Raw genomic sequence first — 15168 nt, 5'->3', positions numbered from 1 at the left:
GAAATTCAGTCTTGAAATGGAATATAGGGAATGACCCTGCATCAGTTTGCTTCATGCTATGCTTGTTGAAATCTAGTTAGATTTGTTCTTTGGAGGTCTTCTAAAGATCTTGATTCATATGAGCTAGGTACAGTGCAATTCTTGAAAGACTTGATGCATGTCTTCAGGAGCTGCTGTCTCTGGCCAAGGTTATCTCAGCAGCAGATGATCCCTGCAGTGTCCTCATGATGGCAGCTCCCAGCTGCAGAAAGCTGGACTACATCTGGCCACTTGAAATGACAAGGGAGAAACACTGCTATGAGAAAAATCTGTTGTGCTTGCAGACAGCCTGGAAGTGGAAACTAGACATGGGACAAGAGTTAGATTCTAGGAACAAGAAGGAATAATATATGGCCAAGAGCTCAGTGAGTGTGAGGCATGATGAGGGGGGGAGGGAGGAAGGAGATTAATATCTGTGCCTAGAAGGTGAGGTGGGAAAGAGATCTGTCCCTGCTAGGAAAAGAGATGATAACTGGGAGCCACAGATGAAAGGGGAGAGTAGAACTGGAAGTCACTGAATTAAATCTCAGGAGTGAAATGATAGAAATTCTGATAAAAGAAGAGAAAGTAGGACTAGAAATTGGTTAGACAAGAACAGTAGGAAGAATAATACATGGAAGTGAATACATGGAGATTTCAGTGGTGGCTGGACAAAGGCTGGGATACAGATCAGGAAGGAGGGCCATCAAAGTGCAGCTAGGACGATGAGGGAGAAACTGAACACACAGCATAAGCAGATGAAGGCTGTCCTGTGCATGTGAATTAAAGAAAACCTGTATTCTGTGATTTTCTAAATTGGGAATACTTGAATTTTCTAGCATGTAATTTTTGAGGTGGCCATACTCTATACTGTGACCCTACTGCTTGTTTTAGTATGGATGGTCATTGTGCACCACCTTCTGAGACCCTGTTGTGTCTCATACTGATCATAAACTGACGGTGGTATGCATTAATGTATGTATGCAATGATAGCACTGTAACTTACATTGTAGTTAAAACTAACTTCTTTTCATAATTTCAGAAATGCCTAGCGTTCAACCCAGCCAAAAGAATATCTGCATATGTTGCCCTTTCTCACCCGTATTTCCATGATCTGGAGAAATTCAAGGAGAATCTGGACTGTCACGTGTCATCCAGCCAAAACTCCAGTGAGGTGAATGCATCATAAGTGCTGACCGAAGACGAACCATTAATGAACAAGACATGTAGCTGACAAGGCCACTGTCCCAAACAAACCACATAGCTGTCCTAGCGAGATCATTATTTTGAGGTTTTATGCACTTATCTTTTATTTTGGGATTGTGATGTGCTTATCCATGGAAATCAATCTAGTTTACTTTTATCAGAGCAATGCAAGGGCCAGGGCTTTGACCTGCTCCTGTTGCAGCTTTATGTTTGTTTTGGTTTTGTTTTGTTTATCTGCCTGGGAAAACTCCAGACGAAGAGAAGCTGCTGACCAGTTTTGCTGCCGTTTTATCTTTCTAATATTGAATGCTGCCAGTGTTTCATGATCGAGTCACTGCCATCGATGCAATCTCTCTCTCTCTCTAGCTGCTGAAGCGTGATTTGGTACTTTATTATTGTTATTCTGTGACATTTAAAGAATGGCATTGAAATACCAGATCTCTGCAACCTGCAGTTAACTGATAGATGTGTTAATACATCCAGCTACTGTTAATTCATAGCAGATACGCAGGTGCTTCCCCACTTGAAAACATGGATAAATTAATTTATCATTTTGTTGCTCTATAAAAATAACAGTGATGATGATGATCATAATAAATGTCTCAGCTTTTAGGTTTTTTCATACACAAACGAGTTATTATCTAGCTATGTTTGTGTGCATGTTTCAAAAAACTGTCCTGTTCTTACTGTTTCAATTTCCAGATGGTCTTTCTGTGTTGAAATGCAGACATGTTCTAGTCCATCATCTAACCCATAATTCCTCCCTGGAAACAGCTGCAAGCATATTTTCTTCATCTCATTCCAAATAACTTTCTGATGTCCAGGTCAAAAGACATGAGCAGAGCCAATGAAAATCAATACAGATTTTCACCTTCAACCTGTTCTCATTGTCAGCCAAAAACAAAAATAGAAAAAATATTTCTGGTTCAGAAGCAGAGAATCCTATACCTGCAATAAGCACAGAGAAGTATTTGTGCTGCATTGTACTCTGTATATTGTGCTGCCTTACCTGCAACACCCCCAATACATTACAAGTGCATAAACATTAATGCTCAAAATCCCTCACACGTCACTTACTAAGCAGGCTTGTTTTCTATGCAGAAATGCATGACCCTCTCTCCTAAACCACCATGTGGGGATACTAGCACATGCCTCTCCACTAAGGTTAATGTGCCATTATTGAATGTCAAAATAACTAAGCAATTTACTTGCCTTTATAGCACAGTTATTTTAAATATTACCTGAAATTTTTATATTTAGTATTTTTACCTTAACTAAAATATATTTTCAGTATGTCAAAAAAAAAAAACTTTTATTTTTTTAATACTGTACTGGGGAAAAATAACTATTTTAAATCCATAAAAGCTATTCCCTAGCTGTTCAGTGCATTTACTTGGGCATGACTTGGGGGAAAATATTGGTCCCCCAAAAATGAGGATAACTGATGCGAAGTGAGGCAGCCAGCTTTGCTTTCTCCTGTGACAGTCCCTTAGGCTTCTCTCTTCCTCTTCCTCTTCTCTGTCTCATGTTGTCTGGGTGGTGAGCCAGCATTGTATCCTCATGCTTGGCAGAAGCAGGTCCTCAGCAGTGAGTTGGGCAGTGTAACATTTCCAGCTGTGACAGGGGAGCTTGCAGCCATCTCACGGGCAGGTCTCTCGCTCCTGTGGCGGCCCTCACTGTTAACTCTGTTTCAGGTATCTGCACTCTCTGGGTCATGGTCCGCTGCTAGGATAGTAAGTGGGTCTTACCTGTCTCCTGGATAAAGCTTTTTGTTACTGCTAGACATTTAAATGTGTGATACATGGTTAAATTAAGTCTACTTTAAACAAGCCAGAGTTTCAAAGGACCACTTGCATGCTTGCGTGCAGTGGCCTGTGCTTTTCTTTAAGCCCAAAATGAGCCTGTGCAAAAAACTTAAGCAGCATGAACAGGCAAGTTGCAAATTAGGCCTGGCAAGAGCATGCACAAAGCATCTGCACACAGAGATACCACAGGTCTGTAACGTCAGAATTTCAGAAGCTCTGTGAGCAGGAAGCTGAAGGCCAGGGAGCTGTCACAGCAGCAAACCTAATCTTGGCCTTACCTTTGTCATTCTCTTTGTTCCTGCACCCAAAGGGAACTGCAGACCTACTGCATTGGTGGTGTCCCAATCCTATTGCTGTACGGGTTAGTGGACCCAAGTGTGAATAATTTTTACAATTCCCAGAGTAGGATGGGGCAGAGTGAATTTTTTTGCTAGCAATTTTTAAACACTAAGTAGAACAACAAACAGAGACAAAAGTCTGGAGACTCTTGCAATAGTAGTAATTAGAAAAGCTTTTTTATGGAGCTTAGCACTTTTGAAAACATTCCACATTTTACCTAGCATGGAGCTATCTGTCATACATACCTTATCAGGGCGTTCAGCTGGTGTGGCTTCCCAGCAACTGCTCAGGGAACTCTCCCAGAGCTCTCCACCAACTAATACAGAGTGAAAATGTAGAGAAGAAGATGATATTTTCCAAATTAGGCTTAAAACTCTCAGATAGAAATGTGCATCTGTTCCACATAAGAATCTATTCTATTAAGCTTAGCAAAGCTAAAAAGTAGACAATATGGTTGCTGAATGTAGATACATTATTAGGGTAAAAACAGAAAGGAAGGGAGAGAATACTTAAAGCCAAAGGTTAGTGTTGGCTCAAAAACTAATGAGAATGTGGAAATCACCAGAAATTTAACTACTGGAGCAGTATTTCCCAATCATAGTATCAAAGAGCTAAGCAAGCAGCAGAGAAAAACAGGGGCTGGCTTATGGAGTCAGAGGCAGAGCTTCTGCAACATGGTGCTGTATGTTGTCTAATATAGTAGGATCAGGTTATAAATGAGAGCATTGAGGAGACCAGTTTCAAAGGGCTGCATTAATGGTCACATTCTGGAACATCTTTCCAGTGGGAATGGCAGGAACAAAACCAAGAAATCTAAGAATCTTGGCAGGGTTAGGGAAAATATTTCTCTAATGGGGTCCTTGTGGTAGCAAGGGCCTGGATTCAAAGGACCAACAATTTTTCAAATTACCTCCTTTTCCAAATCTCTTCAGGAAGAAATTCCATTTGACATGCCATAGACTTAATCATATTCCAGTCTTCCCTGCCAAACCATGTGGGGCTTCACTTACACTAGTAAACTGAGAACGCCTGTTCTCTGGCTGGGCAGAGCACTGTTGTTGGCTAATACCATGCCAGGAATCATATTTATAATTAGACAGCACAGACAGCTGTGGGACTGTGCTCAAACCCATGCCCTTGCTCTTCTTATATTACTGGTATAGCTCTACTATTTTTGTACCTGTACTCAGTACTGCTATATGGGTAGGATGTAGGAATTGTGTAAGTGAAAAAGAAAGTGCTGTGATGTAAACTCTTTGTACACATTTAAAGAAGACTTCCGAGTGCAATTCTTCTTAGTGATATCTAAACCTGTATGTGTCCTGTTCTACAGGAGTGGTTCAACAGCAGCTAAAAAATGCTGAATAACAGGAGATGTATTAAGTATAGCTCCTAGAACGCCCACAGCCAGGCACTGTGTTCTTCTTAGCAGAGAACAGGGTGTTCTGGGTAATGGAAGGAGAAATTTCTATCTCCCACCAACCTTTTTTTTTTCTTTCTAATCACTACTACATAACTCTGCAGAAAAAAACCAGCCCCAATGGCCAAGGAAAAAAATCACCACAAGCAGCTAGTGAAGTGCTAATTGCTGAACCCTAGTAATCCATCTGGTGCAGCCCTTTTCTCTTCCCCCTGTCCACACTCACACCAGCCTTCCCATTTGTCTCCCTCAGCTCCCTTATGTAAACAGGTTTCAGTGATGCTCACAGGTGCTATTTCCAGCAAGATTCTTCCAAATTTTCCATAGCTACACATAGTGTCAATGTCCCCTCCATTCCTATTACTAAATCTTGCTTCTTTTAGTCTCACAGTCTAAACCAGTGATGAGACAAGAACTTTGTGCACCTCCTTGCTTAGGCTTAGTTTTGTGTACCCCTTTGTTGCTTTCTGTGTGATTAGTAAAATTCTAAAAATAGGATTTGTGCATATTTCTGTGTAGGTTGTGCCCATGCTCCAGGTTTCTTTCAGCATATTAGTCCACAATGATCAATAATAGAGCATCTTTCCCTGTTGTTTCTGCCTTAAAACACACCAAAAAATGAGCACGTCATGTTTGCAAAAAAAGTTAAACTTAGGGCTATGTGTACAGAGCATTTTTAATGAAAGGAATCACTAAAATGCAGTATTTGAACCTCTTCTACATGGGGGAGGGTTTCCAGCATGATAACTCTTACTTGGTTTTTATAGTCAGTGGTTGTTTTGGTGAATAAGAAGAAAATACTGTGCCTTGCTGCTTTTCACAGGTTCGCTCACTGTCTTTGAGTTTTATTATACATATAATTCTTTCTGCTGTTAGGTATTAGACCAACTTTAATGTGGAAAATAAAGAGAAAACATGCTGGTTTGGTCTTCTAGCCAGCAAACTAGGAGCACTTACCTGACTCACAACTGAAAACACATCACTTGTCAAATACATACATGAATCAGAAACCACACAGTTCAGTTTTAAAGGCCACATAAATTAATTATGTTCCACATATAAGATACATTTGAATAATGAGGAAGTTTATTCTAAGAACTCTGTTTTATAGAACCACTTGGCTAGTATTTTTCATATACAGTAGGTTCAGGAATAAATTGACTTTTATATACAATGTGAATTAGAAGTTACTAGGCTATTTGAGTGATTTTGTTGTTTTATGCTTGAAGCTTGAATTGATTGCAAGCTTAGGAACCTAACATATTTATTTTATTGCTTCAAAACTGCTTCTAAATATCAAGATCTCTTTTGATTTTAACAGGATTTCACACTTTTTTTTTAATGTGTAAATTATGTTCTTGAAGTTAGTATGTTAGAAAAAGCATTTTTCCGAACTGCATTAGTGGGGGGAAATTTAAGCAATTTATTTTTACTTTCACAGAGAGATAAACTCTTCAATAACTGACTATCAATAAGCTACACTTTCATTTCCTTTGGATTACTAAGCCTTGAGTATACAGGTTACTTTCAATGAAGAAAAAAGTCAGAATCTCTAGAAAATTAAATGGGATTTTATATGTTTAAGCTTCCAAGTTTTATTTTCATATCCTTTTTTTTTTTGTGGAAGTTCAGTTTAGATGTACAAAAACATGACTACAATTTTAACAGTCTAAGAGGCTGTACAACTCAAATTGAAGTTTTATTTGTGAGCTGTTTATTTTATTTTATTATCTGTCTGCGTCTTGCAGATTATTAGATAATGGCTGTAATACAATTCTAGTTTCTGGACTGGACTCTGTAACCATCAAATCTCAATAATTTATGTAAAACAGAAAGAGGCTTTCTCATAGATTCTAATTACCTAGGCCATTAAAAGGAGAGAGATGTAGACATATGAACTGACAAATATACTTTTGCCAAGTGTTGTTTCTTCCCTTTAGTTTGAAGCTTAGCAAGTATTGCATACTGATCTGCAGTACATATACAATGTAAGAACCATAAAGACCACTTAAGAGTAGTGTGCACAAATAATATGAAAAATGGCTCATTAGACTCTTTGAGAAACCAGCTGAAAATCATTACTTTAGCTGTAACACTCAAAATCTTGAAACTCATATATTTTTCCATTAAAAAGTATTCCTGAAAAATTATGTGTATGTTTTTAATTCAGTGATAGGCACCCAAACAGAACTGAATCAAGTGGGAGCTTGTTCTCAAAAGTGATTTTTCCAGGCTGAATAGATGCCATCAGTTCTTCATGTACTCATCAGAAACTAAAATTAACCAGCACCATTCTTAGATGAGCCTTTTGCTTTCTGGGCAAAAAAACCCAGAAAAACTGTTGATAAAGTTAGTGGAAAATTTGCTTTGACTTAAAAGTCCTGTGGAAGCTTCTGCAATATTGTTTTCCAGCCTTCATTCAAAGACTGTGCAAAACAGCAAAGATAAATCAAAACTCCTTAACCTTATGGTCTTCTCCCCTTCACGTTACATATTTATCTGTTTTGGGATGAATTGATGGGTTTTATGCAGCCCAATGTTAATGAGACTTTTGCAAGGCTAGAGAATGAAAAAAGAACTTCTGCTGTAGTATTTTGATTGTTGGTGGTTGTAGTAGGGCAGATTTTTTTTGTTTCCAGGAAGGATCAGACAAAATATACTGCCTTCTTTGAAAAAGAAACAAAGAAAAAAGGAAAAAAAAAGCACCCACAAACAGCTGACACTTGGTAAAGATTAGAGAGAAGATTTTTAAGAAACTATTTGGAAAATATTGTCAGGATGAGTGAAAAGGAGTGTATTTTTGATGTGAGAGATATAAATGGAATCAATGTGTATCAATTATGCATTGAAACTGATACTTTTTCACTGACTTTGCTAAGTTGATAGGGTTTTATGGAAGAAAAGCATCCAAGTATTAATTTATTCAAACTACCACTTAAATGTTCATTTGCACTAAAGCAACCTGTACTGTTTGAAAGGAGATGGGAAAACACATCATGTTAAACTTGTGATTTACTTTGGTGTCTACAAGGATGTGTTGTAAACCTTTCAAGCTCAGTGTCCATTTTTGAGCAAGCTGAATTCTCGTTCACACTATTCACTTTCTGTGAATCCATCCACATGCCTGAAAAAAACCCATTTTCTTTTCCTAGTGTTTACATGCATACTTGCTTGCATTGACATGCTCATGTTAAATCCAGACCGGGGAAAGTCTGTGCCACTGAATGGAAAATGAATTTTCACAGACTGACAGATTCCTTTTTACAGAAATTACTCCTAAAGGGTTTTAAATCAATTTTCAGCGTTCATTTTATTCCATGTTTCACACGTACATCATGTTATGCTAATTCTCAGCCTTTTAAAAAAAAAAAGTAAAACCCCATTTCTTTAATGTTAGGATCAATTTTGAGTAGTTAGATGAAGGAGGAAAATCGTGATGTGATGGAAAGAGAAAAAAATGGGCAGAGAGCAGGAGAGTTGGCAAGTGAGTTTGACTACATGGAAAAATTATTTATAAACATAGGGAGAAGACTTTTTTCCAGTTCTTTTGTTTTCTCCTGTCACATAAGATGATAAAGCAAGACTCTGGAACGGGATTTTGGTTCCAGATACTTATGCCAACTCAAGTCGTGAGTTACAGTGCACTTCTTCAACATAGCAACAGCTCTATTTTTTTTTTTTTTTAATTTTGCATAAGCTAGAGCTTTTTCTGGGTAGATATAAAAAAAAGTCTTATGAGACAGCTTGACAGCAGATTAAGCTGTCCACAGAGACAGTGCCTGTAGTTCAGCTGCAGGCACTGGAGAATGCACAGCTCTGCTGCAGGAGAGCCACTGACAGTGTCTATTGGTGTGCAATGTTCTGCATTAGAAGTTGACCCCTGCTGCAAACTGAAAATCCTTTGGTCATCCAAAATAGCATGGTTTTGCACACTTGGATTTTGATAAGGTTATCCACGTGCAAGTTTTGCTGGATCAGTCCATGGTATCAGTCCAGAACCATCCTGTAAGATGGTTCACCATCTTACAGGGGCGAGTCTGAGGGCTTAGCAAGTGTGTCTGACACCCAGTGTTAATAATAATGCAAAATCATCTGCCATGGGAAAAGACTTTTTGTAGGTTGTAGAGTAGGAACGAGCTTTCTGAGCTGCTCTGCCAACAGGAGAGCTACTGTTAACTATTATTATGTCAGCTCCAAAAATGCAGAATAGGAAGCCTGCATGACACCTTGTTGTGTTCAGTCTCTATGTGCATGGGTGACAGGGTAAGTGTTGGCACAGAGTGGCTAATTTTGGTCCTTCCATTAAGCATGAGCAACTGGGCTTGGCACAGAGACAAACTTCACAGGGATGGGAAACCTCTAATTCTCCACAGTTCTCTGGCTCTTGTTAAATACATATACTGGTAGACCACTCAGCCATTCAAGCAGTCCTTTCCTTATCCCAGATCATCCTTCTGTGACACTGTGAAGGAAGCCTTGAGGAGTCTATTCCTCAGCAGTTTTCCAGCTTCCCTGCTTCCTTTCACTGCAGCAGCAATTACCTATAATTTGTATCTGACTCTGCTGGGTCTTCCACTACCACTGAACTAGCTGTGAGCTAAGTTACTGCCTTGTGACTCCAAGCTTCCAGTCTTGGCCAGCCAGTGATTTGTACTCTAGTTTTTCCTTGCTTCTCATTAGAAACAGGGAAGTAGTACAATAGAATATGGCAAAATGTGTGCTACTTTCACACTTTTTGGTTTAAGCCAAGCAATAAGCTAGAATAGATTAGATTGAACATAATGTCCAGTTGATCAGGAAAACCAATTTTGGATTCAGAAGATCATTTACTAAGTACAGAAGATCCCTGAACAACTATCTGTGATCACATTTTTACATGAACACACAATGATGCCCCTGTTATACAGAAGCTTTTGATGGATACAAGACTAGAAATGCCAGCCTCCAACTGCTTGCCCTGCTTCTCCTCACTTTCCCCAAGATGCCTATTCCCAGGGAGAGGATTTCTCCCAGCATTGGGTGGAGCAACTGTGAAATAGTCCCCAGCTCTCAAGATAGGTTGTGTTCATGTAGATAATCAAGCTCATTCCTTCCCTTTTGGCTATGGCAGTGTAAAGTACAGAGCCCTGTACACAAGTACTAGGCACAAACAGACCTTAAACACCAAAATACTCTCCTGAGGGAGAGTCTTCCCTGGATATAAAGGGGGATAGTATGTTTACTGTTTCTATGACAGCTGACTTCTACTTTTTGCATTTTAAACAGCAGTGATATAAGAACTCCCCTAAGAAAACTCTCCCACTGCACAAAAGGGACGATACTGAATTATGGACATTCTGTGGGAAAAGACAAAGTGTTGTATTCCAGGTAGATGATATGTATGTCAAACAGTCATCCTTCATCTGTGATAGAGAGTAATCCACCAAACTGGGTTTAAAATGTAGCCTGAGTCTGCAGCATGCTAGTTAAATAAGTGTTTTTCTAGCAAGGCCCAAATCCACCATGATTTCTTCCAGGCACTTTATTGGAGTCCCTTTTAAGAAAGGTGGCTGTAACCATGGGTACAACAAAATGTACTTCAGAAACTGGATGCTGGCAAGACGTTTGTGGATGTGAGGCTGTCGAAGGTGGCTTCATGTAAGCTCAGGGGGGATGTGCTTGTGTGAAAGTATTGGTTGCCATGCACATTTTGAACTGAAGTTACCTATCAAAGGAGTGCAGAACATAATCAAAGGGGTGCAGCATCATGAGATTAGAGGCTTTTTCTCTTTAGATGTCTAGCAACCATGTGGTGTTCTAGCTCTGTTTTGTTTTGATTTGATTTATTTCACCTCCCCACTGCCATTCTCCTTCCTATTGTATGTAGTAAGTTGAAAAGAAAAGCATTACCTTATAGTTTACCATTTCAAAAAGAGAGAAGGCCAGCAGTCGGAAAATCTTGATCAATCTGTGGTGGTCAATATTAAGGGAATCGTAATGCTGAGTTGGAAGGGACCTATCAGGATCATTGAGTCCAACTCCAAGAATCACACCATGTGCCTAAGAGTGTTGTCCAAATGCCTCTTGAACTCTGTCTGAACCAGGCTTGGTGCTGTGACCACTTCCCAGGGGGGTCTGTTCCAGTGCCCAGTCACCCTCTGGGTGAAAAACCTTTTTCTGATATCCAACTTGAACCCTCCCTGGCTCACCTTTGAGTCCTGTCGCTGGTCATGAGAGTGAAGTTGTCTCTGTTTAGTTCCAACAAACAATTCAATATCCACGGCATCTGCCTTTCCATTAAGCACTGTTAAAAACCTGTCTTTCTCCACAGTGTTCAAAATCTCTTTGCCAGGAGTTTGAACTCCCTTCCTACAGCCCATTTGGAGTCACAGCAATGTGAGCAAACAAAGTTTACATTATGATGGTGCTTTTCAGTGAAAAGTGAGCCAGTTCCAGTTGACATACAGACTGAAAGAGTCTCAAGGACTCTTAGCCAGGCACCATTCATAGGCAAGGCAGTCCCTTCTGCTAGGGAAAGAAATACATTTTAACACACTTAGGATAGGGAAAATAAAAAGGTGCCATTTCTTTTTCCAACAGAATCTGTTTTCTGCACAATGCTGAATCATTTTGGCACTGAAGCCAAGACCACAGATGAACATTGATTCGTTCCTTGCAGTCTTTAATTTCCTTTTAAATTCTTTACAAGCATTCAGATTAATGTATTTGTGGTCCATTTAATTCCAATTCATTTAAGTGGTCTATATCTGCCCTCGAATCTCATATGAATTTTTTTGTTAATACAATATTTTGCTGCGTTACTTTGAACAGCTTTAAAAGTATAATGTTTTTGAATGCTCTAGTTAAAGAAAAATTGTACCTTCAAAAGGCTGTGTTACAAGTTGGAACTGTGTACTTTGGAAGTGATGTTTATATTATAACAGCCAAAGGCATCACAGGGTGCTTTCGTCTGTATGTCTGTCTTCTACTTTCTGTGTTACAATGTGTATTTGTACTTCCTCACTAACTTGATACTCTTCAGTCTGAAGGCCTAAATCTGCAAAGACATGAATACAGTACTTCAGCTGAGCAGTCTCACAGAGCAGAGGGGGCTTACTCGTGGGAGTGTAGTTGCTCACAAAAAGTATTTGCAGAAAAAGGCTTTCCTCTAGGAACTGACTTTAATTGTGAGGACACATGGTTAATAACAGCACCAAGACACCAGTGAATGGGGTCTGTGTTTATTGAAAATGTGGACACATTTATCTTCAAGTTATTTGACATTATTCTAAATTATTGCTATTATGATTTAGTGTATTATTTTGTATGAAAACACATTAGTCCTGTGAAAGGGTAGTGGCAAAAAAATGTGTTGAGTCTTGCTGCTTTATTGTTTATTTGCATTTAGTATACATTTTGGTTGTTGAAGTGAAGCTAGCTTCTTAGAGAGGAGGGAAGATAGATCATTCTGAAAAAATCAAAAATACGCGTCATACCGTGCATTGAGTTTTGCAATTAGAGTAGTATATGTGTTCAGATTTAGCAATTTTTATTTTTTAGAGAATTTTTGTTTGTTTTAATATGGAATAACTAGATTACTTTGAAATGCTATTGTAGAGCTAATTTTACACATAGTAGGGAGATGTCTGAAAAATTAAAATTATAAAACATTACATAGGCTGCCTTTGGCTTCAGTTTGTTTGTAGAAGGCCCAGCAAGTGTCTCTTAATTTCAGACACTTAAGCCAGGGGTCAAGTTTGTGCAGCATCTTGTAACTGAAGAAAGTTTTCTGCAGTCATAAAGTTGCCCATCTGGGCTTGAAGTAAGATTGCTGCCTAAACAAAAGCATAAAGGCAGCAAATATAGGTGCTGGGTTTTTGGGAGGTTTTTTTGTGCATGGACAATTGCATGAATTAGGGTTGGAGAGTCAAAGTATTTAAAATCATTTAGCATGGTTTACTCTTGTTGTAATTCCACTGACTACAATTAAATTAAACCAAGAATTTGGCCTTGTAAGTCTACAAATTTCAGTGTCAGGCAGCTCAGGTCTATATAAAGATACTTAAGCTTAGTAAATCAGCAAGAATACTATATAAATTGTAATGTGTGATAAAAATCTTAACTCTAGTTACATTATTTCTCTAAAAATCTCTATTCATTGCTTTTTTATACAAAAGGTCAGAACTGCACTTCTTAGTGGCATTGAGATGTATGGAGAAAAGCAGGATGCTGGTACAGAAATGTACCAGAAATAAGATTCCGTTCTTACTGCTCCATGTGTGCCTACTTTACACGTGACAAATCCCACTGAAGTTAACAGAAGTCATATCAAGTTAAGCCTGTTTGTAACTCTCACAAGATACTGGTTTAAGAATCTTCAAGATAAGTTATGTTCTCAAAAGGCATTATTAAACTTGTGCTTTCAGGTTTACAGAATACTATGAACAGTGATGACAGCTTCTGAGACACATCCAGAGTAATTTTGTTAATTGATATTAACAAACCAACATCCAGACCAACATCCATTAGCAAATCAAAATCTCTCTCAGTACCTTCATTTCTCAGTACAATTTTATTTTAAAAAACCCAAAAAACAAAACAAAACAAAAAAAATCAGAAAATTAAAACAGCCTCTATGCTGTTTGGATTATTTCTTTTCTCTCTTTTTCCACCTTTTTTGTCATAAAATATCATTTTGCTCTGGAGTTGTCTAGGATTTGCTTATTCAAGGAAAGCATGCAAAGCAGTTTGGAATACATTTCTTCATTCACCTTAGGGCATATGTTCAGCTGGTGAAAATCAGCATAGTCCTGTTGACTTCTACAGCATTGTATCAGTCTATACTGGTGCAACAGTTGGCATGTCAGGTTTTAGCATTTCAAGTCACTTTACCTACATATGCAGTAGGATTCTGTTTTGCAAGATGGAAAGTTATACAGTGCAAACTGTACTACCTAGACTAGCATTGATATCTATTCACAGGACATGATTTCACTGTATCATTTCATACTTGAAATTCATGACGTTCTTTTAATCAGGGTACAAACATGAAAAGGTGCGTGTGTTACTGTTTCTTTTAAAGGTGCATCATTTTTTTTTATTCTGTGTGCTTAATAGCAGTTACTAGTCAGTGTTCTTTACATTCTTTGCATTCAGCATTTAAATCATCTATGTGTGAAATACAGTATCACCTGCAGAGGTACAGGAAAATGTAACAGCTATTTCTTGAATTGTTACTCAAATATACTGGTTTACCTTTTAGTCATCAGTATGACATCAAGGGGCTACAGCATGTGAACTGTGGTATATACAAGTCTTGCACCATTGCTGTACAGGAAATCTTGCAGACTCTCTCCTCTTCTTGCACAGCTGCTGATTACCATACATGCATTGGGAAAAAGTATATTTCTGCTGTACAGAATGGCTGGGAAGTAACACAGACACTTTGGAAACTCTAGAGCTCCCTTTGCAAGCTTTCAAACAAAGCCCTTTGATCTAACTGCATGCCTGTTCTGTGTCCCAAATTTCACCCTATGGGGCTTTCTGCTTTAAGAACACCCTCAGCTGGGGCTACTTTATGTTGACTGCATTGAAGTTCATCGGAGCATGCACCTTACCGTATTAACATATTCTTTAGCTTTTACAAGTTTGTAAAGATGGTTGACTGCAAAACTAATGTGTCAATACAGCAGAATTAAATTAAGGCACACACAAAGTTATCAATAATGTATTATATCAGAATTACAGTCCTTTGGAACTGAATGTTTTGCTGCTGGCAGTGCAAGAAAAGCAAAGTTGTGTATTTATTGTTGGGTGCTGAGGGTTCAGTATGAAAATCAATATAATAAAAATTTTCACAGTGTCTAGTTCTCTTTAGTTCCCAAATTATTGAAAAGTAAAAAGGCAAAAAATTAGTTTTGTATTTAAAACTGCTTCACCCTTCTAGCTATATTTTTCTTTTATCTAAAAATGTAAAATGAATACAAATGCAGTAAGTATTGTATATTAAATACAGAAAATTAGCAATGTTGGTTTCTAGTTTTTGTTTCCAAGTGTTTTTCTCAATACCCTGTGTATTCTAGAAAATCAGCAAACGCACACAACCAGACACAGAAACATAAGCACATGCATACATACCCTTTCCAGCACCTCACTATATACCAATTTTATAAAAATCTACCCTCCTTTATCACAATTACTCATTCCTAGGTATTTTGCTTACATACGATGAATTCCATTTTAAAAAAATTATAATCTAAGAGTTTATTTTTTCTTTCAAAAGCAAAACATTGCTGCAGTTGCTGGGCATGCTGTATGATTTAGCACTGATCTGTTTTTACTGAAATCTTTGTTTTGGTGTAGGGGAATTGTGCTTTAATTCAGCTATAATGGCTCTCATTT

The 15168-nt window shown here is 38.2% G+C and overlaps 1 protein-coding gene across 3 annotated transcripts in view; it reads left to right on the top strand.

Annotated features, from left to right (window-relative positions):
* CDK6 (cyclin dependent kinase 6) overlaps positions 1-14793 on the top strand; it is a 137091-nt gene extending 122298 nt beyond the window's left edge. For all 3 annotated transcript variants that reach the window (XM_063151366.1, XM_063151385.1, XM_063151375.1), the window contains exon 8: positions 1061-14793. In XM_063151366.1, the coding sequence (XP_063007436.1) occupies positions 1061-1207 (147 nt within the window). In that variant the 3' untranslated portion in view covers positions 1208-14793. The remainder of the gene's footprint in view (positions 1-1060) is intronic.
* The last annotated feature ends 375 nt before the right edge of the window (positions 14794-15168 follow it).

This window comes from Melospiza melodia, chromosome 1 (assembly GCF_035770615.1).
Source record: "Melospiza melodia melodia isolate bMelMel2 chromosome 1, bMelMel2.pri, whole genome shotgun sequence".
NCBI classification, from domain to species: Eukaryota; Metazoa; Chordata; class Aves; order Passeriformes; family Passerellidae; genus Melospiza; species Melospiza melodia.
This window is presented reverse-complemented; position numbering and strand designations above follow the sequence as displayed.